This window comes from Polyergus mexicanus, unplaced genomic scaffold (genome assembly GCF_030449975.1).
Source record: "Polyergus mexicanus isolate NDT 795.1 unplaced genomic scaffold, iyPolMexi1.0 SCAF_19, whole genome shotgun sequence".
NCBI classification, from domain to species: domain Eukaryota; kingdom Metazoa; phylum Arthropoda; class Insecta; order Hymenoptera; family Formicidae; genus Polyergus; species Polyergus mexicanus.
In genome coordinates, this window is record NW_027223339.1 from 2,975,907 (window position 1) to 3,003,678 (window position 27,772).

Sequence of the window (27,772 nt, forward strand, 5' to 3'; positions counted from 1 at the left end):
TGAACGAGAGTTATTAATAATAGTCTTACAAAATAGTAATGTCCGCATAGAGGAAAGAAGGTTCCGGTGGAGAAGGTATACATATATGATGTTTATTGCATATGCATAACGTGCATTTTTATTGCAAAGAACTGATTCATCAGAGTAACCACTGAAATAATAAACTTCATATGTTTCAGGGGACTTTAATTTAATTCAAGTACAATCGTAATATGTGCGACAATAATATTTCTCTTGTTAATTGACATTAAATAACGTTACAAAATAAAGCGTACAACGAATGTAAAATTAACTGAATACTGTATTAATTATCTTTTCCTTAAAAATTACCAAGGCAATAATTCAGGGCACTTGTTACAATGGAGTGCCAATGTAACAGTAATATCTGTGTGAATGTTGTTAATATATCATAACAATCTGTATATATACAGTCGTGAGTGTTTGAGGTTCGCTACTGATGAGCGTTTCATGGTAAATTCATGTGTAAATGTATGATTTTTAATTTTTACGTAATACTTACACACACGATTTTACATTATGGTCGGCAAGCAGTCTTCAAAGTATTAATCTCTAAAACGTGCAAGAAGATGTTTTGTGTTAAAGTCAGTTCGAAAATTTTTGTAAATTCTTTCCTGATATTTACGCGTCTTACGTATGTATGTATAAAAAAAAAACTAATTCTAATTTATCGCAAATCTTTCTTTAGTATAACAGTAAAAAATTGTAAAATTTAGAGAGAACAGTTTTAAATTTTGATATATGTTTCTTACAAAATCTTCAAAAATCACACGAAGAAAATATAATAAGTCAAAAATTAGCACTAGAAATTGAAACACCGAATAATCTTTTAGTTTATATGGAAATGTGAAAAAACAAAAGCAAAAATTTAATCGTATACAATATATAGGGTGTCCGACAGTAAGTGACCAAACAAAAGGTGGAAGTAGATTGGATTAAACTGAGTCGAAAAGTCCTGAACCATTTTTTTTTATAACACTTAATAAAGGAGTTATTATTGAGTAAAGTCCGGCCAATCAGCGCCGATCTTTAACCGCGCGCCTAGTAGTTGCGGCAGCGCACACTTCACGGCGCGCGGCTCACCGACGTGCGTCCGGCTAAAGGTTGGCGCTGATTGACCAGACTTTACTCAATAATAATTCCTTTATTAAACGTTATAAAAAAATGGTTTAAGACTTTTCGACTCAGTTTGATCCAATCTATCTCCACTTTTTGTTTGGTCATTTACTTGTCGGATACCCTGTATAACTAATCAAAAATCGGTCATTTGATATAGCCATGCAAAAACATAATATCCCAAAACTATATAATAAATACTTTAAAAAAATTTTAATGCACTAAGAATAATCTCCGTAATAAATTTCTTGATGCAAAAAATTCGAGATTTAAATTGCCTTTGTTCAAAATGTATGATTGCATATGTTAGAAGGAAGTACAGCAAATTGTCGTGTACAATTACATTTGTACATCCGTATTTGTATGACGATCACTGATCTCTATCGCGGCACATGTGAGTTCGCTGGTTACTATAAGTAGAACTTTCATAAGATCATTTATAATAAGATTAATAATGTAATGCGGTATATAGTAATGATGATAATAATAATAATAATATTAAATCACATCTGCCGTTCTAGCAACTTTGCTATACGCTAAAAGCATCTTTGGTGTTCTTCTGTTTTTCAATCATATATAAGGAAAGACTACAAAATACGATTTTAGATCACACACAATAATATTCGATACATTTCAAATATAGATTCCAAATACTTTCCAAATACGAGGTTATATCGATAAAATAAGATTTCTTTCCGGCAGTACTCGATTTTGCGATTCGCAACATCTCACAGTCCCACAATCCACCCTCTCGCCCGCCGTTCAACAAAGAAAACAAGAGCTAAAAATCTTCATAATATCCATAACGTGATTAAAGCTCTCTTCGTAACACCCCCAAAAGTCCACATCTATGTTATCCTAAATACACTCTATGATATGCTCTAATTAATTTCTCGTCCTCTCCGGGCGGAAATTATATTAATAAACAACTTTGGTTGAAACGCTGCATTAAAAAAAAAAAAAAAAAAAAAAAAACGATCACTGTGCGCAAAAATCTAGCCGTAAAAATCTATTTCGGCTTTTACTTCACTTTTCCTATCGTTAAAAAGATTTTGTAAATTGAAAACTCGTGCACACAAATCGTTAATAGAAATCATAATAGATAACCATCAAAAATGTCTTAACAAACATGTTTTAAGTGTTCAATGAGAGAGAAAATTATAAAGTTTGATAAAGTTCGGAAGATTCACCGCGACACAACAATGTTTGTTTCGCGTGCGATATGTAAGATCGGCAAAAATAATAAGTAATATAAATCACACACGTGAACTCTTTCGGACGACCATAGGAAAATAAAAGGAACACGTGGCGATCGATCGTTTTACGAATTCGATGGCCATATCAAAAAATGTCAATTAAAAATTTACGTTCGAAGACTTCAAATATCTCGGCAGTTTTCGACAGGGCAGCTTTCGACGTAGTTCCGAGAGCACGCGTGTGGTCAGTCAAACCGGATGCGCGCGAAAAAGAAGACCGCTTTACGCGCAAATGGGAGAGACTTTTGGATCTTTGGAGCTACAAAGACGGTCGTTCGAGACGATACCGTTGGAGAAGTGTCTGCAAAGAAGTGCGGCTTCAGCAAGCTTCAACTTCTGATGCAACAGCCGCGTTGCTTCGGTAATCATGCGGCCAGCAGGTTTTTTATATTTTTCGGCGTGTTCTCCTCGTTCAAGTGCTTCGTAGTATAGCGAAGAGCGTTTAGCAGACCTTCGCTCTTACAAGGCGGCTGATCTTTTAATAGTTTTACACAGCCTTTGACCTGTTAAATTACGACACATATAGAATCATTATTGTCTTTGAAAAAATATAAACGAAACGAGATATCTATTTGTAAATTTTACAACAAATATTTTTCTATATGCTATTGTCGGATTCTTAAAACTAGTTACTCTAGAATATTTTAACATATGTAAAATTAAAATTTAATATATAATCAATGTTCGTTAAGAAATTTTTTTCATTAAATATTATGTTAAAAGTTCTTTGCAATTTTTTGGTACTCACATCCACGTTCGAACCCTTTACGAAGGCACCTTGGGGATGTACATGATCGTAGAGGATCACCAGACCCACCATGACCCTTAAAACAAAGAGCTGAGTCTCTTCTCGTTGGAATTGCGCCAACAAATTCCTGGGAGAAAATATTTCCCAAATTAGCTTCGAAGAAATTTCTTGGTAAAGCTATCTTTGTATTTTGATAGAAACAGTACTTACGGATTTTCCAACATTCGAAGACACACTTTTGCCATTGTACCAAGTGTTTCTGTTATATTTTCTCTTGCTATATCTTCGTTCTAAAAATAAAGAAATACAACTTCATGAAGGCTACACGTATTATTGAAAATAAAGAATAATTTTTTTATCTCAAAAATTTACGAATATTTTCTATATAAATTTTTACATTTTTTTAATATCTTTGTTGCAGAGCTTATATTTGAAAAAACATCGTTCTTTATTATAGGATATACATTTTTATTGTACATAAATTGAAGATACTTCCAATATTACAATTATTATTTCATTATCGATTTTAATTAAGAGCTTGCATACAATATTAAGTTTTGTTCGTCATGCGACATTTATTTGTTTGATCAATGTAGTTTATAGAACTCGGATAATTTGAATCGCAGACCAGAATACCTGTCAATTTTCTGCTTCAGCAGAGCCATTATTTTCATGGACAAATTTTTTCTGTCTACCTTTGCCATTGTGCTTCATGTCGATTACGTAACGCGGATATTTGTCATCGCGATCAACGCGAGCGAAAGCTGATGATTTATTGCAACGTTAAAAAATATCTTCACACGTGTCAATGTATAATCAACATTTGCAAAATGCTTTTGTTAAATTAATAAAATAGATGAGACGTCTTTTTACTATACTTTTAATTTATTTTTTGGTTTTATATACTAAAGATGAAATTGTATTATTCGTCACAAATTTTTTTATATATAATTTAAAAAATTTTATTATTAATATAATAATAAGTTAATTTTATATACTAAAGATAAAATTGTATTATTTATCACAAATCTTTTTATATACTATCTCAAAAATTTTATTATTAATATATAAGAATTATTAATACAATTATTAATTCTTTTTAAAAAATTGCTAATATGGGACAAATTTGTATTTGTAATTTTTTAAGAAGATACATTATTACGTATCAAAATGTATTATATTTGATGTGAAGAAAGTAAACAATTTTATGTATGTTTCGTATATAATCTCGAAGAAAGAGATAATTATTTTTCAGCCAAGGAATAATTAAGGGATACGTCGAGAAACCGTCTGGATTACCGCAGAATTTCAGCTAATTGCCATCAGTTAGCATCTGGCCGGATCAATAATTGTCCAGGCAACAATGGGAGGCCGCGCGGACGAGAATAATGTAGAGAAGCGATACCACTTACGTCCATCAAGAAAGTAATGGTCGCGTGACTCAGAACACGAAGCATGGGTGTCGCGTGGGCGTAGAACAAGGACATTCGATTGGCGAGCTCGTTGCCGACAACTAGATCCTTCTCGGCGTTGTCCTGTCGCGCCAACGACGCTCTCGTCAACGTCCTTCGATAATAACTGAAGTCGTTCTGGATCGCCGGCGTTTTCATCTTATGTTCGTCGAACTTCAATACGAATTCCAATATCTCTGCCAATTGCTTGACTAGGGCCTGCTGCGTCTCCAGATGTTGCGTCGGTGAGAGATTTCCCGAGCACAGTTGCCCCAAAATTTTCGGGACGATCCTTTCTGCGCATATATAGATAAATTAATTATTATCGAGATAAATATCTATGAATTAATTTATGCGAAACATTGAAGATATTATTTATAATATTTTCAGAATAAATATCCGCGCGCACGCCAATATATGCTGATTAGTCACAGAAGAACATATTTGTACATATAGCCAATAAGTAAACAATATGTAATGCAATATTAATAATTAAATATCGATTATCAATTATCAGTTACGATATCAAACAAAAACAATAATAACCAATTAATAATTTAAATAATCTAAAATTGTTGACGATTTTTGGCTTTTTTATCAAGATTTATAAAGAATAATTAATAAGACAAAATGCAAAAATTAAATATAGTTTATTCAATATCGATATTATTATCGATATTATTTAATATCAGGGTTGGGAAGTAACGCGTTACTTGTAACGCCGTTACCGTTACAGTTACTTTTTTTCGGTAACTGTAACGGTAATGGCGTTACAAATTTTATTTGTAACGGAAAAAGTAACTTCGTTACATTTTTCGGTAACGAGTAACGAATTTAACAGTTACTTTTATCGTTACTTTTTTCAAATTTTTTGATTTATTTAAGATATTATTCTTGCTATTGTGCGTGATAAAATTTTTATCTTAACCGTAAAGCCGTAAGCAAATCGACCAATTAGCATTCTTATTATGTTGTAAAAATGCTTGAATGTGATTGATCAACTTATGGCTCTTGCAGACCAGTGCGATGACGCGACGCGCGATATCCAATGAGAGCTTTATCTTTTCGGAAAAGCAGAGCTCTCATTTACTATCAGTTCTAAGTACCTTGCAACGAAAATTAGAAAATCTCAATAAATCTGACCTTATAGATTGCCATTCATTAGTTGAAGCTATTCATCAAGGTTTAAATAAAAGGTAACTTATTAATTTGATTAATACATATGTTATTTAATTTTAAATAAGGATTTAATTGAAAAATATTATTTTATTTTAAACTATTGATTCAAAAGTATTAATTTCGATAAAACAAACAATGTCGCTTAATTTATTATATTTGATTTTAGATTTCTTACAATATTTGAAACAAAAGAATTAATAATAGCAGCATGTTTACATCCAAAATTTAAGTTAAACTAGTTAATCGGAGAAAAAAGAAAACGTGCTGAAAATTACTTGGAGGATTTATTGGGAATCCGATCAACTGAAAATTCTTCAAAAGCTGGAAAATCTGACGATCACGATGATTTTTTCATTTTTGAGCAAAAAACGGTGCAAAATGAATCTGAACAAGAAGAATTGCAACGGTTTTTAAAATCAAATAATTGTAATATAGAAATGTTAAACGACTATCCAAAACTTAAAAAACTTTTTATTAAATATAATACAGCTCTACCAAGCAGTGCATCTGTAGAAAGAATGTTTAGCATCGGTGGCTCTGTATTAACACCACAAAGAGGGCATTTAAATGATGATACTATGGAGCAACAAATTTTATTAAAAATTAATAAAGAATTTCGATAAAATTTAATCATTTATTTTGTAATAAATCTTGAATGAAATCTTGCTTACAATTTTTTAAAAGTTTTTCTTATGCAAAATAATTTATTAGTTTGTATTGTAAAAAAGTAACGGAAATTGTAACGACTCGTTACTTTTTAGTAACTGTAACGATAACGAGTTACTTTTTAAAATTAGTAACGAGTAACGGTAACGAGTTACTTTTTAGAAAAAATAACGGTAACGGTAACGAGTTACTTTTATAAAGTAACTTTCCCAACCCTGTTTAATATATGCTTTTACCGAGATGTAGCGAGACACCGGTGTTCGACGAAATATTTTTCACGGATATTTCTCCGATAATAGTTAATACTTAATTAATTAAAAATACGTGGAATAATGTGGCTAAAAACAAGTGCAGATTGAAGTTTTCCCAATATTCACGCCGATATCGAACCTCCAAGAGGCGATGTAATATCCCTATTTATAGAAGACTATTATCGTTAATGTAATTAATGATGCGTACCGAGTTCCAAGGAAAACTCATAAAATCGTTTGAGTTTCGCGACGAGGGGTGCTACGGTCAGATAAGCTTTTCTTTGACATTCCTCCGTGGGCGCCGAAATCGCTTCTCTGATTTCTTTCCCGGCTCCTTTATAACATTGTATTTCCTCCAAAATAGATTCTGAATTTTTCAGCACCCTTTGCACTGCCTCGAACGTCTCGCGTTCGATATCCGATGGCTGTGCATCTGGGAACAAGTGGAACAAACTAATTTTATTAAGCTCAATATACTTTATGCACAATATTTATTAAGCTTCATATAGATTCTATTTTTTTCATATTTAAAAAATATATATATATATTATTTTATGAAATTGTTTAAATATTTTTTCAAAGATAATATCTTTCTTTCTCTCGGAGAAGAAGATTAGTATGTAACAAATCGTGTAAGAGAGAATCCTAAGAGTTAATATTAAAATTCTCTGTGAGAAAAATAAGTACGACTTACTTTCGAAATCTAAGAAGACGTCGTACTTTTGAGGCGTGCAACAGGTAGACTCGTCTCGAGCCAAAAGACTCAAAAGCTTGCCCATCGTAAGTGTACAGCTTCTCTCCACGAGGGTCACTTTACAACGTGAAAGGCATCTGTAAGCAAAGTCGTGTGCTTTACATGCGAGTTTCTACTTAATATGAATGATAAGTGATCACTTAGTCGTGTCACTTAGCAATAATAATAATTGCAGCATTAAACAATAATATATATTTTATTATTATTTTTTTTTTAATCACAGTAGTTTTAAATCTTTCATTAATTTTTTCTATTAGATTTTATAACTTTAAATATACTATTTAAAAAGAAAGAGGGTTGATCAAAATTATTAAGAGATTTACTATTAATCGAAAGTATATAAATAACTCATAGTGTTCGAAAATGTTTTTTTCTCTAAAAGAATCCACATTTAAAATTTATTAGAGAAACGAATCTTTTTTATTTTCGAAATTCTCGAATGTCACGCACGTACAATATTTCTAACACACTCCTTACACATATTTTCCATTAAAAGAACATCGTAGGAAACTTACGGGGAATTATACTTTGTAGATAATTACTTAGAAGATACTAAAATTTATTCGAGATTAATTTAATTAGCGAACAAAAGATATGTTTACACAATCGGGTTCCTATTCAAGCGCAGATTGGTGGTAACTTGTCGCGAGTCCGAGACTACAATGAAATTGAAATTTCTGGCCGGAGAGTCTGAACCCTATATATTCACACACCGCACTACACGGAATCATTAATTCTGTATGAGCGACATACATACGCACGCCTGAACGATTCGGATTAACACGTATCCGTATCGATATATCGCAGGACAAATGAATTCCGCGAACTCGTCAGCGGGAGATGAATCCCGTTGATGAATTTCCGCGAACGAGATGCCCCCGCTGACACCCCCCACACCTCACCTGAAGCGTTCGCGAAGAGGCTCCATTCGGTCGTTGACGAGGACCAGCGATGACTCACGTGGGAACGTCCCGATCGAATTTTACCGCGCCGTGAGGACACACGATCGAGAGTGATGATACGTTCGAGAGGACCAAGCACGTCGTACTTGTCACTCGCGTGCGGGAGAACGACCGATCGGCTTTACGGTTTCTAAAATTGCGAACGACGAGATTCCGCCGTACCGACGAACGACCATGTTATTTTCGGACCTAAGGCACATTTTCACGCTCGTCATCTTCGGCCGCCAAGCTTCTCGTGAATCATATATCGTGCATTGCTCGAAGTTTTCTTGAAATCTGATTTTTTATGTAAATAAATATCTACGGTATTTTAGGATGTAAATTCGCGCCTCGAAATAAATCAGGACAATTCGATATTAATGATTTTAACAATCGAGGCTGTTAACGAGTATTATAAAAAAAAAAAAGAATTACTAGGAAAATAAATACCTGATTATAAATGATAAATATTAATTTTCAGCCTCACAAACTTGACATTATTTCATTTGTTAATTAAAAAATGTTAATGAGATTTTTTCATCTCATCCAAAATTGTTGATAATTTTTTAATAAGTTACGAATTTGTTATTATTTTATCTTAATTAATCATTAAAAAATTAATATATTTCATAACCGATAAAAGCTTCACTGAAATATTAATTATTTGATACAAGTTGGATTTTTGGATAAATCTCTAAAGTATAGATCTCTAAAAAGAATCAATTAAACAATTGTAACATAATATTTATTGTATTAAAATAGTATAAAAAATATATAAAAAGTTTAAATTTAATAACAAAAATCAAATACTTTTTTCAAGGTAGAAACTGTTATTATATATATTCAAACATCGCGTACATATTAAAAAATACATTTATTGCTATCCAACCGATCTTTGCTCTGCCGTTAATAGCGTATTTTATCAACGGTTATGGGTGATATAAACGTACAACATAAATAGTACTCTAGTGAACTACAATGTGAAATAAATATTTACATCCCTCCGGTATTCTTCAGTGCGGAACAAGTTTGAAACAAGTAACATGTGTGTCTGTCTCAATATTCTGTTGTACGCAATTATTTAATCTCTCTGTGTTTTCTTCTTTACAATATATGTTTTTAATAAATATGATAAAAATGTATGCTCCAAATTTTAAAGTTTAAAATATTAGAAATTTTGATATACAGGGTGTCCCAGGATTTATCGACAAACTGCGAAAGCATATTCTATAAATGGAATAAGAAAAAAATATTAAATGAAGTTCGATTAAAAATCCTTTATTACAAAGTTATAAGCGAATGTTGAAACGGAATATGAAATAAATAATCGCGAAGTTTCCATTGTGCAGAATATGAAAGGTCAAACGTGTTTATCTCTTTTTTATCTGTGTATTCATATATTATTTATCTTTCAAAGATTCAATATGATTGTTACTCTATCAATAGCTGTTGGATTTCAATTGTTGTGCGAACTAGCAATTACCATCAAAATGCCAAGAGTGTTTTCAAATGAGGAATATTAATATACACTGATTCTGCACAATGGAAAATTTGTTGTAACCTATTTCATGCCTCGTTTCAATATTTGCTTATAACTTTATAATAAAGCATTTCTAGCTAAACTTCATATAATATTTTTTCTTATTTCCACTTGTACAATATCCTCCCGCAATTTGTCGAGTAAACTGTGGGACACTCTGTATATAAACACATCAATTTTTATATTGATTCAATAATAATTATTGAAACAATTTAATTGGCGCTAAAGGAAATAGATTGCGCTCTTTTGAGAAACTTTAAAGATGTACACGCATAATGTTAATAAATGTGCGTATTTTACAATTATTAATGTAAAATGGATTTACAATAAGACGAAAATACACACGGAGAAGATATACAGAGTGGCCCACGTAAAGTGTTACAAGATAATAATTCTAAAAATATTTGTCAAATTAAAAAATTGTTCGTGAGAAAGTTTCATGTTTTCGAGGGGCTTTTTTAACTATGTGAACATAAAATTGTCCCCTCTAAAGAGGGTGGGAGGTAACTTAAAAATTTTAAATGGAACCCCCTATTTTTTATTGCATATTTTTATAGCTTATCTCGAAAGCTTTTCAATGTTAATAAATGTGCGTATTTTACAATTATTATTGTAAAATGGATTTACAATAAGACGAAAATACACACGGAGAAGATATACAGAGTGGCCCACGTAAAGTGTTACAAGATAATAATTCTAAAAATATTTGTCAAATTAAAAAATTGTTTGTGAGAAAGTTTCATGTTTTCGAGGGGCTTTTTTAACTATGTAAACATAAAATTGTCCCCTCTAAAGAGGGTGGGAGGTAACTTAAAAATTTTAAATGGAACCCCCTATTTTTTATTGCATATTTTTATAGCTTATCTCGAAAGCTTTTCAAAAAAGTATAATAAAGTATTTTTTCATTACTTTTTGAGTTATTTTATATCTTAATCTGACATATTTTGATGTAAAAAAAAAATATCTCGTAAAATATTTAGTTTTCGATAATCTTACCGTAATACTTTTATATACGGAATAATGAGACAAATCAATTAGTGTAAAGAAAAAAACAAATAATTGCTAAAAAAAATACATTATAAATAATTACATACTTTTTCTTAAAAACGATAATTTTTTTTCACACTAATTGATCTGTCTTATTATTCTGTACATAGAAGTATTACGGTAAGATTATCAAAAACTAAATATTTTACGAGATATTTAATTTTTTATATCAAAATATGTCAGATTAAAATATAAAATTAGTCAAAAAGTACTTAATAAAAAAATACTTTATTATAGTGTTTTGGAAAGCTCTCGATGTCAGCTACAAGAATACTAAATAAAAAATGGGGGTTTCCATTTAAGATTTTAAAGTTGACCTTCACATGATCTTCAAATGATTTTCCAAGGTCAAATCATTGTCACCATCTTATGGCCCCCTTGAAGCCACACAACTTTTGTTTGAAACATTTTTCTCTTCCGGGCTTGATTTTTGAGATATTCGACTGGATGGATTAAAATGGACCACCCAGTATATATATTTTATTATGTTCCAAATATTTATCAAGAAAAAATAATTAGAATTCATGAAAATATCGCTTATATAAAAGCTACAAGCTCGGTTAAATCAAAAATCCATATGATATTTCTAGCGCTTCGATGCTTTCTTATTAAGTCTTATATATTTTTAATTACCATCTTAATGACAGATTAAAAAATTTTCCAATTTATCCGCGGTATTTTTTTATCGATTAAGAGAAATAAATGTAATTCTTTTTTATTCTAATTCAGAATATTGCTTGTGATGAGAATAATTTAAAAACATCGATTTACGATTGTGGAAAAATTAATATCGCAGCGAAGATATAATTTCATTAACGCTCCCTCATTTCGCTTCTTCCCTTTTAAATTATCGATATACGTGACCAAACATATTATCTCTGCAAAATTGCTTTACATTTCTCTGGTATACAACGGACATAAAAGGCAAGCGAAGTAATTTAACTTGAGACAAAAGGAACCATTTATATCGTAATTAAAAGTCATACAGCTGATTACGTTGTTACGAAATTCCAAGGCCTCAGCGTATTGCAATTAAAAACATATAATGCGCTTGCTGCATCGGTCAACTTGTCAATGAATAAGTTCCATAATATTATCTCATTTCACCTACCTACGCCAATATCCGCAATAAAAGTGTTATTTGCGTGTGTATGCGTGCGAACGACTCAATACGAACGGATACTCTCTTTGACTATTGCACTAAAACAACAATCTCGCGACCTATGCCAAACGGTCTCTCGGCACTCGATGCCAAAACTCCCACACATTCGCGAACGATGAGAAACAGAGTAGTTCAAAGAACCTGCATACTAAAAATGTCAAACGCCTCGTCGATTGACTGACGGTCGACGAAGCACAATGAACAAAATTATTACAGTCTTTGGATATCATTGCACAATATATCGTAGATATTTCAATTTTTATATAAAACATTACGTTTTGATTTTTATCGATATAAAAACAGTTGATGATGTTGATAAGTCAAATTTTCAAAAGCAAACTTTTAAATATTTTTCATCACATTCCTCGATTCGCTCATTTTCATTGATTTTAATTTTCTCGGTTTAATTTTCTGTTGACGTGTTTCTAAAATTTAGAATTATATAAAGACGAAAATTTAATTTAACTACATTGAAAGTTGACCAAAGTAAGCGAAACCGATGGATTCAATAAGATGCTGGATGAAATAATATTTTAAATATATATTAGAAATTTAGTGATTAAATATCGTTGTGATATTTGTCACCTACTCTCACAAGTAACAGAGCGGCAGGCTCGTCCCTAGAGGGACGCGAGCCTAGGAGTCCTGGCAGGATTTTACGAGAACGCGTCGGGATTTCTGTGCGACGCGATTAGTTGCGTGACGTTCGACGCGCTCACCGTCGCGGAATCGCGGCGTAATCGGCGCTGACGGCGCGAACACATGACGCCGACAGGTGCACGCCGTACGGGATGCTGGAATGCGTCACGGGGTCAACGGGCAGGCGAGGTGAGTGCAACAACTGTCATCCGGCGGCCGGCCATGTTGTAAGTTTCGAGAGGGGGTTGGTTCGAGTCCGTTCCTTATTTGGTAAAACGGCGGTGGCGGCGGCGCGGAAAATCGATGGGGGGTTGCTTCGTAGCAATGGTAGCGAGATGGCGCTGAACGGGGGAGGTTTGGTTGCCAAATGTTGTATCAAAATCCCGCCTGTGCGTAAATTTAGGAAACGGTAAAGTAAAGTAGAAGAAAAGAAGAAGAACGATTGGCAGAGAAAGATTTGTCCGACGTAAGAGAAGACAATTTTATAAATAAATCAAGAGTTTGTATTACGATATAACATGATCGAAAAGAAATAAAATTATGGGAAAGAAATCACGATATATATATATGAAAATGACGAGAAACTAATAAGTCATCCCAATACCGATGTCAAGACACATTTTAGAACCTGCTGATGTGCGTGCTATCGTAAATACCAAAATTAATTCAGAGAATTATTTTATTTTGCTTTTCGAACGAAGAATCGCGTATGGAATTTTCGTTAACTGTCATGGAAGACTAATTTTAGTAGATTAATAGAGCACGCGCATTCTGACAAGAAAGCACAGAATTCGATCAGAATTTTATATTTTTTTCTTATTTTAATAGCATTTGAATAAACGTGGATATTACAAAATCAAATACAAAATTATATTCTGAAAATTAATTGCAGTATAATTGGCTTTAATATGATATTTTCAAGGATAGTAATATAGTATTAAAAAGAAAAAATTTCTTTATGGCTACTTTATTTGTTTTATTAGATGGTATATATTGTAAAATTTGATGTTATAATTAAGAGTAAAATATTCTACACAGTTTTGATAAAAATAAAACACTTTCAAAAACTAAGTATTTTAGAGAAAAACGTTGTGAACACAAAAATTGTATGGTTTTGAGGGGAACATAAGATGGCGTCATTGGTTTGGATGGCATCGTTAAGGTCAAGTCAAGGACATCTTTAATTTCTTAAATGAAATCCCCTATTTTTCATTACATATTCTTGTAGCTTATCTCGAAAGCTTTCCAAAACGCTATAATAAAGTATTTTTTCATTAAGTACTTTTTGAGTTATTTTATATCTTAATCTGACAGATTTTGATGTAAAAAATAAAATATTTCGTAAAATATTCAATTTTCGATAATCTTACCGTAATACTTTTATGTACAGAATAATGAGACAAATCGATTAGTGCAAAAAAAAAAAAAAAAAAATACATTGTAAATAATTTTCTTAAAAACAATTATTTTTTCATACTAATTGATTTGTTTCGAATGCTTCGAATGTATATAATATTGTCACGAATCTCGCAGAAATTGAGAGAATTAAATATCGACCTATTTTTTGACGAATACACTGTATAGTGTATTGATAAATGTGTGTGTGTGTACTTTTGTGCAACGAAATCCTCGATATAAGAGAAATGGTTGCGTGCTATCAAATGTGAATAATAGAAACGAATACAATGAAACCTCAAATATAGAATACTTTAATCGATTCAAAAGCGTATTGCGGCGTATTGATTACATTTCAAAAGAATCGATGCTCCTCGCGTGGCCATATATTATCTTTAGATAATAATAAGATTGATACACGTGCGGGCAAATGGATATATACAGGGTGTTAGAAAAGTTTAAATTATTTTATATTTTAATCTGACATATTTTGATATAAAAAATTAAATATCTCGTAAAATATTTAGTTTTCGATAATCTTACCGTAATACTTTTATGTACCGAATAATGAGACAAATCAATTAGTATAAAAAATAATTGTTTTTAGGAAAATTATTCACAATGTTTTTTTTAAACAATTATTTATTTTTTTGGCACTAATTGATTTGTCTCATTATTCTGTACATAAGAGTATTACGGTAAGATTATCGAAAATTAAATATTATACGAGATATTTTATTTTTTATATCAAAATATGTCAGATTAATATATAAAATAACTCAAAAAGTACTTAATAAAAAAATATTTTATTATAATGTTTTGGAAAGTTCTCGAGATAAGGTATAAGAATATGTAATGAAAAATAGGGTGTGTTCCATGTAAAAAATTCAAAGTGATTTTTATATGATCTTGACGGTACTATTTAAGGTCATACTAATATTATTATGTAATGCGCCACTTAGAGGTCTACAACTTTGGTTCGAAACATTTTTCTCGGAAAAATTTCGTTTTCGAGATATTTGACCGTCTCCAGACTTTTCTACCACCCTGTATATACCATACATATAGCGAGTGATCTCCGTATATACCACGTGTCTTACTATCGATACTACTATTATACTCTTTTCACGGACCAACGGGGTGACACTGACGTCACGTAAGGGCGACCGACGTCGCTCGGGGTGGACCGAAGTCACTTGGGGGAAGCTAATCGAATTAATATTCGCGTCGCTCGGTATCGCGGTAGATCGCATCGATGATTTTGTGGGTCAACGCTCGTCATATAAACAGACGTTTTCGACGTAGTCGATTTCGATTTTTTATACAGCATGGACGCTCCGCGATAGGGGCTTCCCGCAAAAGGACGGTACTCCATGACCGTTGACTTCACTCTCGTAATCGACGTTTGATTTTTGTCTCGTGTGACAACAATGATGGTTTTTATACGTAGAAAATCCTTCTGTCAGAAACAAAAATTTCTCTCTAAAGAAGATCATGTAAAAACTTAATCTAAATAAATAAATACAGGGTGTCCCAGACCCATCCGTACACCCCTTTTAAAATGAAAATAAATGGCTTTTATTAAAAATCGCGAACATTTTTTTAAGTAAATCGAGTATGCTCTATCGAATGGTGATATTTTCAACTTTTCATTCCGACCGGAAATACGTCATCCGGACCGGAAGTTGAATGTTTTGAGGGGAACATAGTACTTTTTATTACAGATTCGAATTGTACGTGAAAAAATAAGAAACTTTTGTATCAAACGTTTTTTCTAAAAGTGCCTCTGTCAATTTTGAAATTCACCTTGAAAGTAAGTTCATAAATTCACAGTTATTTTCAAGGTCAATTTTAAGGTTGACAGAGGCACTTTCAGAAAAAAAGTTTCATACAAAAGTTTCTTATTTTTTCACATACAATTTTTGATAAAAGCTATTTATTTTCATTTTAAAAGGGGTATATACGAGTGGTCTGGGACACCCTATATATGTATATATATATATATATTTCTAAATCTATGTAAGAATTCTATTATAAAATTTTAATTCTATATAATATGTATATAATAATCCAATATTTATATTTAAATTAAATTTAGTTGACAAATTAAAAGTAAATTAATTTTCATAAATCATCAAAAATTTAGACATACTAGATGAGCTTGAAATTCGATAACAAATAATAACATATAATAATTTAATAGTTATTAAATAAAAGATTATTAATTTATGAATATTTTTATATTACTGTATACAAAGAAACAAACACGAGTAAAATATCGGCATGCTATTTATTCGTTCTCCATCTTTGTACAAAAGGTAACTGAAACTATTTCTTTTCACATACATATATATTTTCAGAACATTGATTCCCGAAATGACTTTAACTCGAAATAGTAATAAAACTGGGTCCGATTCCTTTTATATAAAAGTAGTTCACAGGAAAATTATTTATTCTTTTTTGACTACGTTATATGCAAAAGAAGATTTATCTCTCATGTCATATCTGTGAACGTTATAGTCTTGAGTGTCATAAGAGTAAAAAGTTTCGATATGTGAAAGGCGTCATATGAAGAGAATCATTTTTCTTTCTCATGCAATTGAACGTGATTTTTTCTATTTCGATATATTCATTTGAATACTGCATATATGGCTCATTTATTTCTCGACTTGAATATACAATACATATAAAAATTTAAAGAAGCACAAGCTAAAGACATTATCACGCATTGCCTATTTTTAAATATATCCCGGAAAATTTGATAGGCTTTTTTTAATCGATTTTTTACAATTAATTATAAAATGTGTCGTAATTTGCTATGCTTGTCGTTCATATTTACTGCGGCGTACGCTCACACAATTTCAATGGTTTAAATATCGTTGCGGCGACGAGATTTTTGCACCTCTTTCAATACCGTGATTGAATAATCGTCGGAAATTGTGGGCGAGGATAATCGACGCCTATTAAAGGCCTTTTTGTACATCAATTCCAGCAAATCAATTGAGATCTCCCCATCATCATACACAACTCTCTAGCTTGACATCACTTCTAGTACCTATAATGTGATGCAATAATTTTGTGTTACAAATCTTAAGCACTCTTTATTTATGTCCCACATTTATCATGAACCATTATATACAGTTGTCTGATCTTTAGTTTTCTCAATAAAATCATATGAAATGAAATTTATTTTGTGCCACACACCTTTCGATAATTATCAATCAATTTTTCAACGTGAGAGACGTAATATATCACACGTGCTTATATAATAAAAAGAAAATAACTAGCTTCGTCATATAAAATAAATATAAAAGAAAAAGACGTCATCTTCTTTGCCAAAGTACGTCAAGGCATCATATACGATGTAAATGTCATCAGGTTTAGCCTTGCAAAAATTATCTTTAGCAAGACCCTTATGTCTACGATTTGTAATATATACGCGAAGAAAAAGAATAGCAATGTCCCTTTAAAGATGGTAGAATAGGCGATGTTTCTATATTCCAGCTTCATCATGTTAATCAACGTATTAATTAAAAGTTTGATAATAATTATAATGTATACTAAGGAAAATCGCATTGCAACGTAATTAATGTTGATTCATAAATATATATGACATAGTTTAAAATTCAATTATTTGTGAAGCTATCGTGTTTAAAAAAAAAAAAAAAAAAAATTCCTCGTAATATAAGTTCTAATAGTCTTGATCCGAAAGAATGCATGATTTTTAAATGGAGTCTGTAATACGTAAGAATAAAGAAAAGAAAGATAACAATTCTCCTATGATTAGGACGACCGATTAAAAATTTTGCTGAAATTATCAGTTTTGATTTTAATTATTTGGATAATCGGAATTTTTCTTAATTTTTCAATTACTTATTTTCGCTTTAAAATAGAAATCTAACAAATTGGCTTTATTGATCATCCGCACATTCATTGCGTCTTCAAAATTAAATTGCTTTAATCTTCAATTTTCGTAAATGGCTTGTTATACAGTTGTCTCTACGAAAATTGTTTTTCCACTCATAAACTAGTCATCCGCGAATGAGGGCTGATGCGACCCTGACAAGCGTATCCACCAGCACACATTAGCTTGCGCGGACGCACTTAATATGGTAAGTGTGCACGCGGTTTAAATGTCACACCGAGGAACGTAAGCGATACTGTTCGAGGACACGATGATGCCTCGTTAAGTTATACATATACCAGGTATATAAATATGAAACCGGAATTTGCCCATAAATGGCCCTAGCTGTCAATGTAGTTACCGTCAAACTGCGTCATTGGCGCCATTTTCTTGTTTTGACATCTGATAAAGATTTTCAACTCACAACAATACAAGTTTCATACAATAGCATAGTTTTTAATAGCGTTGAACGTGTCGAATTTGGTGCCTGGAAACTACGATTTGCGAACAGCATTGATTTTCTGTTACCATTTGAAGAAAACTGCTGCAGAATCGCATCGAATGCTTGTCGAAGCTTACGGTGAGCATGCTCTTGGTAAATCACAGTGCTTCGAGTGGTTTAAAAAATTCAAAAGTGACGATTTTGACGTGAGAAACGAAGAACGTGGAAGACCATCGAAAAAGTTTGAAGACAGCGAATTGCTGCTAAAACCTGGCGAAACCGTTAATACTGAACGCTACCGACAACAAATGATCGATTTGAATCAAGCTTTGCGTGAAAAACGACCAGAATATCAAAAAAGGCAACACAAAGTGATTTTGCTTCATGATAATGCACCATCATACACAGCAAAACCTGTCAAGGAAACGATTGAGGCGTTTAGTTGGGAAATACTTTCGCATGCGGCTTACTCACCAGACTTGGCTCCATCCGATTACTACTTATTTGCATCGATGGGACACGCACTTGCCGAGCAGCGCTTCACTTCTTACGAAAATGTACGAAAATGGCTCGATGACTGGTTTGCCTCAAAGGAGCAACAGTTTTTTTGGCGTGGCATCCACAAATTGTCAGAGAGATGGGAAAAATGTATAGCTAGCAATGGGCAATACTTGGAATAAAATATTTTTTATCATTTTCATACAATAAACGTGTATTTTCTATACAAAAATTCCGGTTTCATATTTATATACCTGCACACGCGCGATATACCGAAGCACGTCTTTGCGGATGGTGTGACCCTGCCCTCTTTAACGACACAGCGGACTAATTATCGGGATTGACGAGCGAATGATCCGGAGATGGTCCGGAGACTAGAGCTCGATACGCCATCCGATAAATAAAGATACGGAGGGTATACTCCGATGACAAAGTAACCAACTTTTTTCCAAGAGACAGCCGTAAAAGCGATTTCGAGTTGAAACCGGAGAGTAATCGCATCGTGCTTCGATGTGCTGAAAAGGCAAATTACATGGTTTTCTCGGACTCAGGATAGCGATTTGAATCCCGAGAGATACCGTAACCTACTTTCGGCGATGTTTTCAAAGATTGTCCAGCCTTATAGGAGTAGACTGCTGGAAGAAATCCCCTCGAGGAGAACTCGTTTATGTCGCTGATAAGTTTAAAATGCGGATAAATGCGGCAAAGATAAGAAGGGATTACTTCGAGAAAGAGAGAAAGAAAGTAAGAGATGAAAATTACTTTGTTTTCTTGCAGGTCTCGCAATCGAGATATCTTTCGAAAGAGTCAAAGGTTTATCTGATTAGTGGTATTATTTAGTTTGATTATTACTTTGTATTGTGCAATTTAATTTCTTCCTAACCGACTAGAAATTCTCTCACGTTCATTATATATTTATATGACAATTACATAGCAACGACAATCACTAATATGTGTGTGTGTGTGTGTGTGTGTGTGTGTGTTTCCTCTTCAAGCGCTTAAAAACTAAACAATAATGAGAATGAGAATGCCGAAGTTACACAAGAAGATATTCATACCAGAAGCTATTAAATAATTAAGAAACAATAAGTTCAAAGAGCGTACAAATCGCGAAGAGTTAAACGTGCTAGAAGAATGCAAATTGTTTGTGAAGTTGACGATACGGTATTTTATGTATAACTATATCTAATAGTAAATTTGACTAATTAGTAAAGTTCGTTTCTACAATTTACTTTATATGTCACTCTATTCTTAATACGTTTACGCGATATTATAAAGAAACTATTAACAAAGAATCAGTTGATGTTAATCACACTCTTGTTGTACACATATAAATTTTTAATTATAAGATTTGTAGATTAAAAATAATTTTTTTTTTTTTTTGCTATTGCGAAGAGATGATTACTGCGCCAATGAGATTGTTAGGAATCGAACTTGTTAGACAAAATACTTTTCTACATGCTTACGCCATTGGCCAAGCAGGGGGGATATCGTCATATCCCGGACGAAGACAGGAAACCTCCAAGTAAAATCCCCCTCCGGTCGTACGCACATATGCGTCAACGAGCATCGGCGTACGTTTGATTATAAATGAAAGCAGGAAAGAAGCGACGAGGCGAAAGTGGTGCGAAAATTGCGCGATCATCAGCGTGGGCGAATATTTCTCATCAATTACGAAAAAAGCGATCTGAAAATCAATAAAACTTCAAGACGTTTAAAGATGCCGATAGAAATATATTCATTCGAGTTATAAGAATTGAGAACAATAATTTTTTTTTTTTTTTTTTTCAAATAACAAAAAACGAAATATATTTTTCTTCAATATAGAAACACTTTTATAATCTAGATTAGATTATAGATGTGTATCACAATCACGATCGCTCACTGTCATTTTAGTATCAACCCGAAATCACATAAACGTCTTAAGCACGAAAGCAATAAATTACGAACATGCTAGATTTCAACCTAGAAAATCGAAAATTGCGGTACAAAGTAGATCCCTAATTGGAGCAAATAACCCGCATGGCATTATAAAATATTAAAGTCCGAGTGCACGCATGCTCGCTGCGTGCACTCTAATTTCACGCGCGTGTACACCAAGCACATTCGAGATTCCGGACGCGTAGTATCCGTTTCAGTACCTGCCTTTATCTTCCAGCTGTTAAGAAGATAAAATATCTTTTATTTTACATCTCTGGCATAATATTATTTGAACGATATTATTTTTATTGTGTATATAAAAAAAAAGGGTGAGAAATAATTCCAATTTATTTTATTCAAATTGAGAATCCAAATATTATTATATTTACTACTTTTCGATGTGTTTAAATTCGATCATGAAAACTTTTCAGTTAAAAGGATATTTTTAAAATATTCAATCGAAGAGTACGTATAAAAAAAAAAATTTAATTTTTGCAATATAAACTTGTTGATTGTAAGAATAATTTTTCTAATAGAGCCTCTAATAGTACCTGCCTTTATCTTCCAGCTGTTAAGAAGATAAAATATCTTTTATTTTACATCTCTGGCATAATATTATTTGAATGATATTATTTTTATTGTGTATATAAAAAAAAAGGGTGAGAAATAATTCCAACTTATTTTATTCAAATTGAGAATCCAAATATTAGAATATTTACTACTTTTCGATGTGCTTAAATTCGATCATGAAAACTTTTCAGTTAAAAGGATATTTTTAAAATATTCAATCGAAGAGTACGTATAAAAAAAAAAATTAATTTTTGCAATATAAACTTGTTGATTGTAAGAATAATTTTTCTAATGGAGCCTCTAATAGTACCTGCCTTTATCTTCCAGCTGTTAAGAAAATAAAATATCTTTTATTTTACATCTCTGGCATAATATTATTTGAACGATATTATTTTTATTGTGTATATAAAAAAAAGGGTGAGAAATAATTCCAATTTATTTTATTCAAATTGAGAATCCAAATATTATTATATTTACTACTTTTCGATGTGTTTAAATTCGATCATGAAAACTTTTCAGTTAAAAGGATATTTTTAAAATATTCAATCGAAGAGTACGTATAAAAAAAAAAAATTAATTTTTGCAATATAAACTTGTTGATTGTAAGAATAATTTTTCTAATAGAGCCTCATTAAATTTAAACTTGATTGTTAATTTTTCTAAATTATATGCAAAATCTTGCAGATATTGTATCTTCCTTGATAGGATGAATTATCACTTTCTCTCACTTTACTTTATGTTCAAATAAGACAAGCGGCTCATAAAGTTCGTATATCGAAAATCCACTTGCAATTTCTCTGATTTTCGCATTCACGCGGTTCATTCGCGTTTGGAAAATATAAATCTTCGAACAAACGTTTAAAAGCGTTTTCCAATATCCGTTATGACATTTGTAGGAACAAGCTTGTCGATTATTACGCGTCAGCGTAATCGTTAATCTCGCGTTATTAGCTCTCTGTTTTTTTCAATTCGTCAATTGTACATCGCACATACCTAATCTCGGGGTATATTAAAATATCCTGGCGCTGAAATTATTCAAATAATGTGTCATATTAAGTTTAAAATATATATTCATCTTCTACTTCCTATCTAAGAAAGAGAAAAGAGAAATATACTTTTAATATATAAATTATTATAAATTATATAAATTATTAGTATAAATTATTATAAATTATATATATATATATATTTTTTTTTATAAAAAATAGTGCAGAAGTATTAAAAAAAAAAATTGCGAGTTATTTGGCACATTCTAAATTCTTTTAGATTTTTATTATAATATATATTTTAGTTTTAACATAATTGTAAATAAATTTTCTTCATTTTCTTGATTTTATCAATAAATTCAATTACTGCGGAAAATTAGAGAGCTTGATAATTTGGAGAATCGATTTTCGCCAGGCACACATACAATGAGAAATCTTCGATAATATCGTCCGATCGATGAAACACGCTATCAGCGACTGATGAATCTGCGCTTATGCTTTCCCTTTTGCGTTCCTGGTGGACGATCGAATGACCTACTTGTTAATTGTCGGCAGGCGAATCCACGCTCTAATTAACAGCAAAAACCGATATAGTATTAAGTAATTTCCTATCGACTTCCGATCAATAATGTGTAGAGTAAAAGATCCACTCGTAATTGATAAAATGTTTCAATATCCCATTTGTAATGCTCTTTGCTGAATTGAAAAAATGTATAAAGAAAGAAATGAAGGTTTTTTTATTTTTAAACAAGTTTTATATTTTCCGTTAATGTTTCAATTAAACAAAATAGATTAAGTCGAAATTATAATGAGGCCTATGTGAGAACAATGAAACAAGAGATGTCGTGCGTTTCAAATAAAAAAATATGACATCCTTCGTTACATCATAATTACATTTGCAGCTGAGAAACCATTTTATGCGTCAAATGGAATTTTCAAGTTCAAGCCCAGGCGCAGGAAAGCAAACTAACAGGAAGATCGTCCAATTATTCGACATCGCCTCGATGATGTTAATTGTTTAAACAAATGAGATCGCAGCGTACAAAAAAAAATGGGCGATCTCAGTAGAATAATTTTGTTCGTTGTAAAAATTCCGCAATTTTTTTCATCGCATGATAAAAAATTCATTTTCTGAAAGAACAAAAATCATCACATTTACCGCTCGATATGAAACTCGCGTTTTGTTTTCGCGCGCTAATTCTCATGCTAACGACAATTATAAGCGTGATTATTTAAACAAAATAAAAATTCCAGCATTCGTGTATCGATAGTAATGTGTTAATTATGCGACAATCGTATAATACGCGTGCACATTACGATCGCGCGGAAAATTAATTCGTCGAGATATCGTGGCAGTGGTTGCCGCAAAGCACGTGATAAATAGCTCGATGTAGATAAATTTCGGTTTACTCAACCTACTGTATTAATTAAAAGCGATTTCTCGCGATGTATTATCCTTTCACTCATTTTCAAGCAGTTACGTTCTAGATAATTAATTTGTCGTCAGATCAAATATGCTATCTATCACTATATTAGTTCGACTAGGGTTGCACGAGATACCAAGACTAGTTTTGCCCTTGTCTTGATCTAGTCTTGAATTTCAAGACAAGATCAAGACAAGATTTTAAATTAATTATCAAGACAATATCAAAAGAAATTATCAAGATTCTTGATCTTATCGAGAAGTCTTGGTTTTTAAAAAAAAGTTATCTAATTGTTCTCTGAACGAAGATTTTAATTAATACGGAAATAGGCGAGAAAGACAAAAAATTTGATTTATTGTTAGTAAATAAAAAGATTTATAAATTTAAAAAGTTTAAAAAATTTAAATTTAAAGAGCCTGCGCATCATTATCATTACACACTTTAATGTGACATAAAAATAACGCAAATTAATTACTTTATATTACTTAATTTATAAAGTTTAATTTCAATACTTACGTTTAAAAATATATCTATCGCTTTTTGTTTTTCTGACAATATTTTATTTTTCCATTGCTTTTAATCCAAATAAATCTTCATATGCTTTTTTATGATCCTTCTCCAAATGTTTCTTTAATCCAGTAGTGTTACTATTTTTCCATTTTTATTTCTTTAGTCACATTTTCTTTTTGACATAATAAACATACGCCGATTTTTTCATTGTTTCTTGTTTCATACTTAAAATAAGTTTTCTATGCGCATCGTTTGACTGCACTTACTTCCGAACTTTCATTATCACTTTCGGAAATGTTTGCATGTTTAGCGGAAGAACTTGGTTTTCGTTTTTAGACTGCGTCTGCACAATCGAGACGCGAGCATACGCAGTAAAGAAGAAACGAAAATCGTGCTCGGCGCTTCGGATAATAGAAGAAATCAGATATACTTACTATTTTCTGTTTTTTATCAAGCTGACAAATAATTTAGTGTTAAATAAAGACTGTTAATAAAAATCAAGGCAAGACAAGACAAGACAAGATCTTTGATACAAAAATCCTCTCAAGACCAAGACAAGATTAAAATTTTCAAGACCAATACAATATTTTTGCGAATATTGTCTTGTGTCTTGGGTCTCGTGCAATCCTAAATTCGACGTATCAAATTATTACCAATGAATTATTTATTCTCGTAATTATATATTAATTTTGTATAGTATATTGTAAGGCTAAAATCTGCAATTCCAAACCGTGTGTAACGACCTATTTCGCTTTCGTGCCTTATCCCTCGCGTGTCTGAGCAAACGTGTTTCAGAATTTATCACTATGTGAAAATTAATTCCACGAAAGTCCGTTACACATACGGATTTTGTAAATCGTTGAGCGTGCAAAGATTGTAGAATCGAGGAAAGATATGTCATCAAGTAAATCCTCTCGCAAATCATTCAAGCGAAAATTATCGAATAATATGCCGATTGGTATTCAGAGGTACAATTTTAAGTTCGCGAATCATTTTCTGTATTTATTATTACGTCGTTTGGCATTGAACGATTTTGTTCATGTTATATCTACATACGGAAGTAGCTTTTTATGATAATATCGATATAATTATTGTTTCAATTACGTGTTTTTATTACGCGTATGTGTAATTGCGTGCATAATGTGGATTGCGTTATATTTATAGCTATTTATCATGAAATAAATAAGACGCATTATTTCCCGTTTCTCCTAAGATTAAAATTGAAAGTTGGTTTATAAAAGTAACTGCGATAAAAAAAACGGAGCAGTAAATGTGTAATCAGTATTTTAATCGAATACATAATAATGTATAGAGAAAAAGAGAGAAAATTTTAAACATAGATCTCGATTGATATTGATTCAATATTTCAATTTTAGGTTCACAAAGCTAAATATACTTTTCCATATTTTTATAAGCAGATTAAAAAAAAAAATATTAGTAAACACATCTGAGATAATATAAGTAAAATTTATCGAATAATTTATATATCGAGTAATTTACACGTTTATTTATATATATATATATATATATGTTTACATATAATATTATATCCACGTATGACTATTTTTTTCTCCGAATCATATAAAATTATATTTATACCGTGCGTGTCCTACTAATATATCATAATATTATCATAATATCATAATATTAAAATATTTGTCCCAGACAGAAAATTCTAAAATATTTGTGCGCAAAATATATAGATACATACGGCTTATGAAAAAAATTGCTTTACCTTTTAACGAAACGGAATGAGTCGTGACATCACTTAACGATCGAATTATTAAACGGATGGGAGCACGATGAGATGCCCTTTTACGAGGAGCACCGTCAACATTGTTCTCCTTAGGCGATTAATATGCGCTTCCGGACTAGGATAGGAACCGTCATCGACATTTCCCGAAAAGGATAACTCTCGCCTTTTAGCCTCGAAAGGATTTTGTATCGCGCGTAGATAATGTTTATCACACGCACAGACCACACACAACGCGCCTGTAAGACGAAAGACAGTCGATGCTATCTCCTCTTTAATGTTTATTCAAACGTGATTGTAGTCGTTGATCTCATATCGATCAAATCAATTTATTGCCGCACTCTTTCGCAAAGGAGAGAATCTGTATTAGTCGTTCGCGGTAATAGATCTTGCACTTTTGCGACTATTTTTTTCTTTAAAAAAGAAAGAAAAATTTCTCGGCATAGGTATCTGTTCAAATTTCAACGAGGATGAATTTAATTCGATTGACTTCAATTGATTCTAATTCGATTGATCCTGTTTGATCGCGCGATAAAGAGGACTGATTCGAGAGAGGCCGCGTTGCAACTCCGCGTAAACTTTCGAATGAGTAGCGGCGAGTGAGAGGATGCGAATTCGCACGCCGGTGACGAGACGCGGCGATCGATTTTTCGAAAATATCACGAAAATATCAGACCCTCGTCAATTTTGAGACGAACGGCGCGGCGTCACGCGACTCTCACGAAGGTTGTTATACCACTGTCAAAGCAAACGCCGTGACAGTTTCGCTGAGCGCGGTCAGTCAGCTAGATACCCCCACTCTCGACACGTCACTGCCTCCCGCAGCGTCGATTCACGACAGCATCGCCAAGTTGTAACAGAGAGTATCGTTCTGCTCTCCGATCTGTTCGGAAATTTGCGATTGTATGGGAAATCCAACGTAGACATAACAGAGAGAGAGAGAGAGAGAGAGAGAGAGAAGCTGTAGCTTATATTTAATTATATGTAACTGTGTTTATTTAATTACGATTCTCTCTCTCTCTCTCTCTCTATGCAAAAACCGCGTGAATCTCGAATAATATCGCTTTCCCGAAATGCTTTATGATTTATTAGAAATTCCCATGCTTCATTCCACGTATATTAAAACGAAAGATTGTTTTATTGTATTCTAATGGTTTTTTTTTCGTAATGGTTTATTATAGAAGTCAATTTTTTTTTTTTTTTTTTTTGTTATTTTATTATGAGTTTCATTATAATTTTTTTTTGCACTGTTATATACAGAGTGTCTTAAAACCACCGTACTTTCTCTTAATAGCAGATTCTTTAGAACGTTTCGAGACAAAAATTCTAATACAAAAATATCGAGGCTATAAGTTTTTAAGCGATTATATTTTACGAATGACAAGGCTGATATATTTTGCGCGCTCAGGCACGGCAGAATGACAAGTATAAGGAGTGTTTCTATGAATGGGGCGCCTTTTTCATGATATTATGATTATCGTATAAATTTACAATAACATTTTGTCATTATATGTTTTCCCGCTTCTTGACGCATTGCATTAGTACATTCTTTTTACGAATAATAGATGCAAGAACTAAAGGCAGAATGATTCAAGTAAAAAT

General features: G+C 32.0%; 1 protein-coding gene across 5 annotated transcripts; it reads right to left on the reverse strand.

Annotated features, from left to right (window-relative positions):
* LOC138941533 (CYFIP-related Rac1 interactor B) lies at window positions 1–26,897 on the reverse strand. Of its 5 annotated transcripts, none has more exons than XM_070311313.1 (7): window positions 26,153–26,897; window positions 7,380–7,516; window positions 6,894–7,118; window positions 4,551–4,885; window positions 3,349–3,428; window positions 3,139–3,265; window positions 1–2,893 (listed from the first exon to the last, which is right to left on the reverse strand). In XM_070311313.1, exons 2-7 carry the CDS (start codon window positions 7,462–7,464, stop codon window positions 2,756–2,758), a joined length of 990 nt encoding a protein of 329 aa, XP_070167414.1. In that variant the 5' UTR covers window positions 7,465–7,516; window positions 26,153–26,897; the 3' UTR covers window positions 1–2,755. The 5 variants fall into 5 exon arrangements, with proteins under 5 accessions (XP_070167414.1, XP_070167417.1, XP_070167416.1 ...); XM_070311316.1 differs by lacking the exon at window positions 26,153–26,897 and adding an exon at window positions 22,909–23,096; XM_070311315.1 differs by lacking the exon at window positions 26,153–26,897 and adding an exon at window positions 12,079–12,177.
* Between the last annotated feature and the right edge of the window lie 875 nt (window positions 26,898–27,772).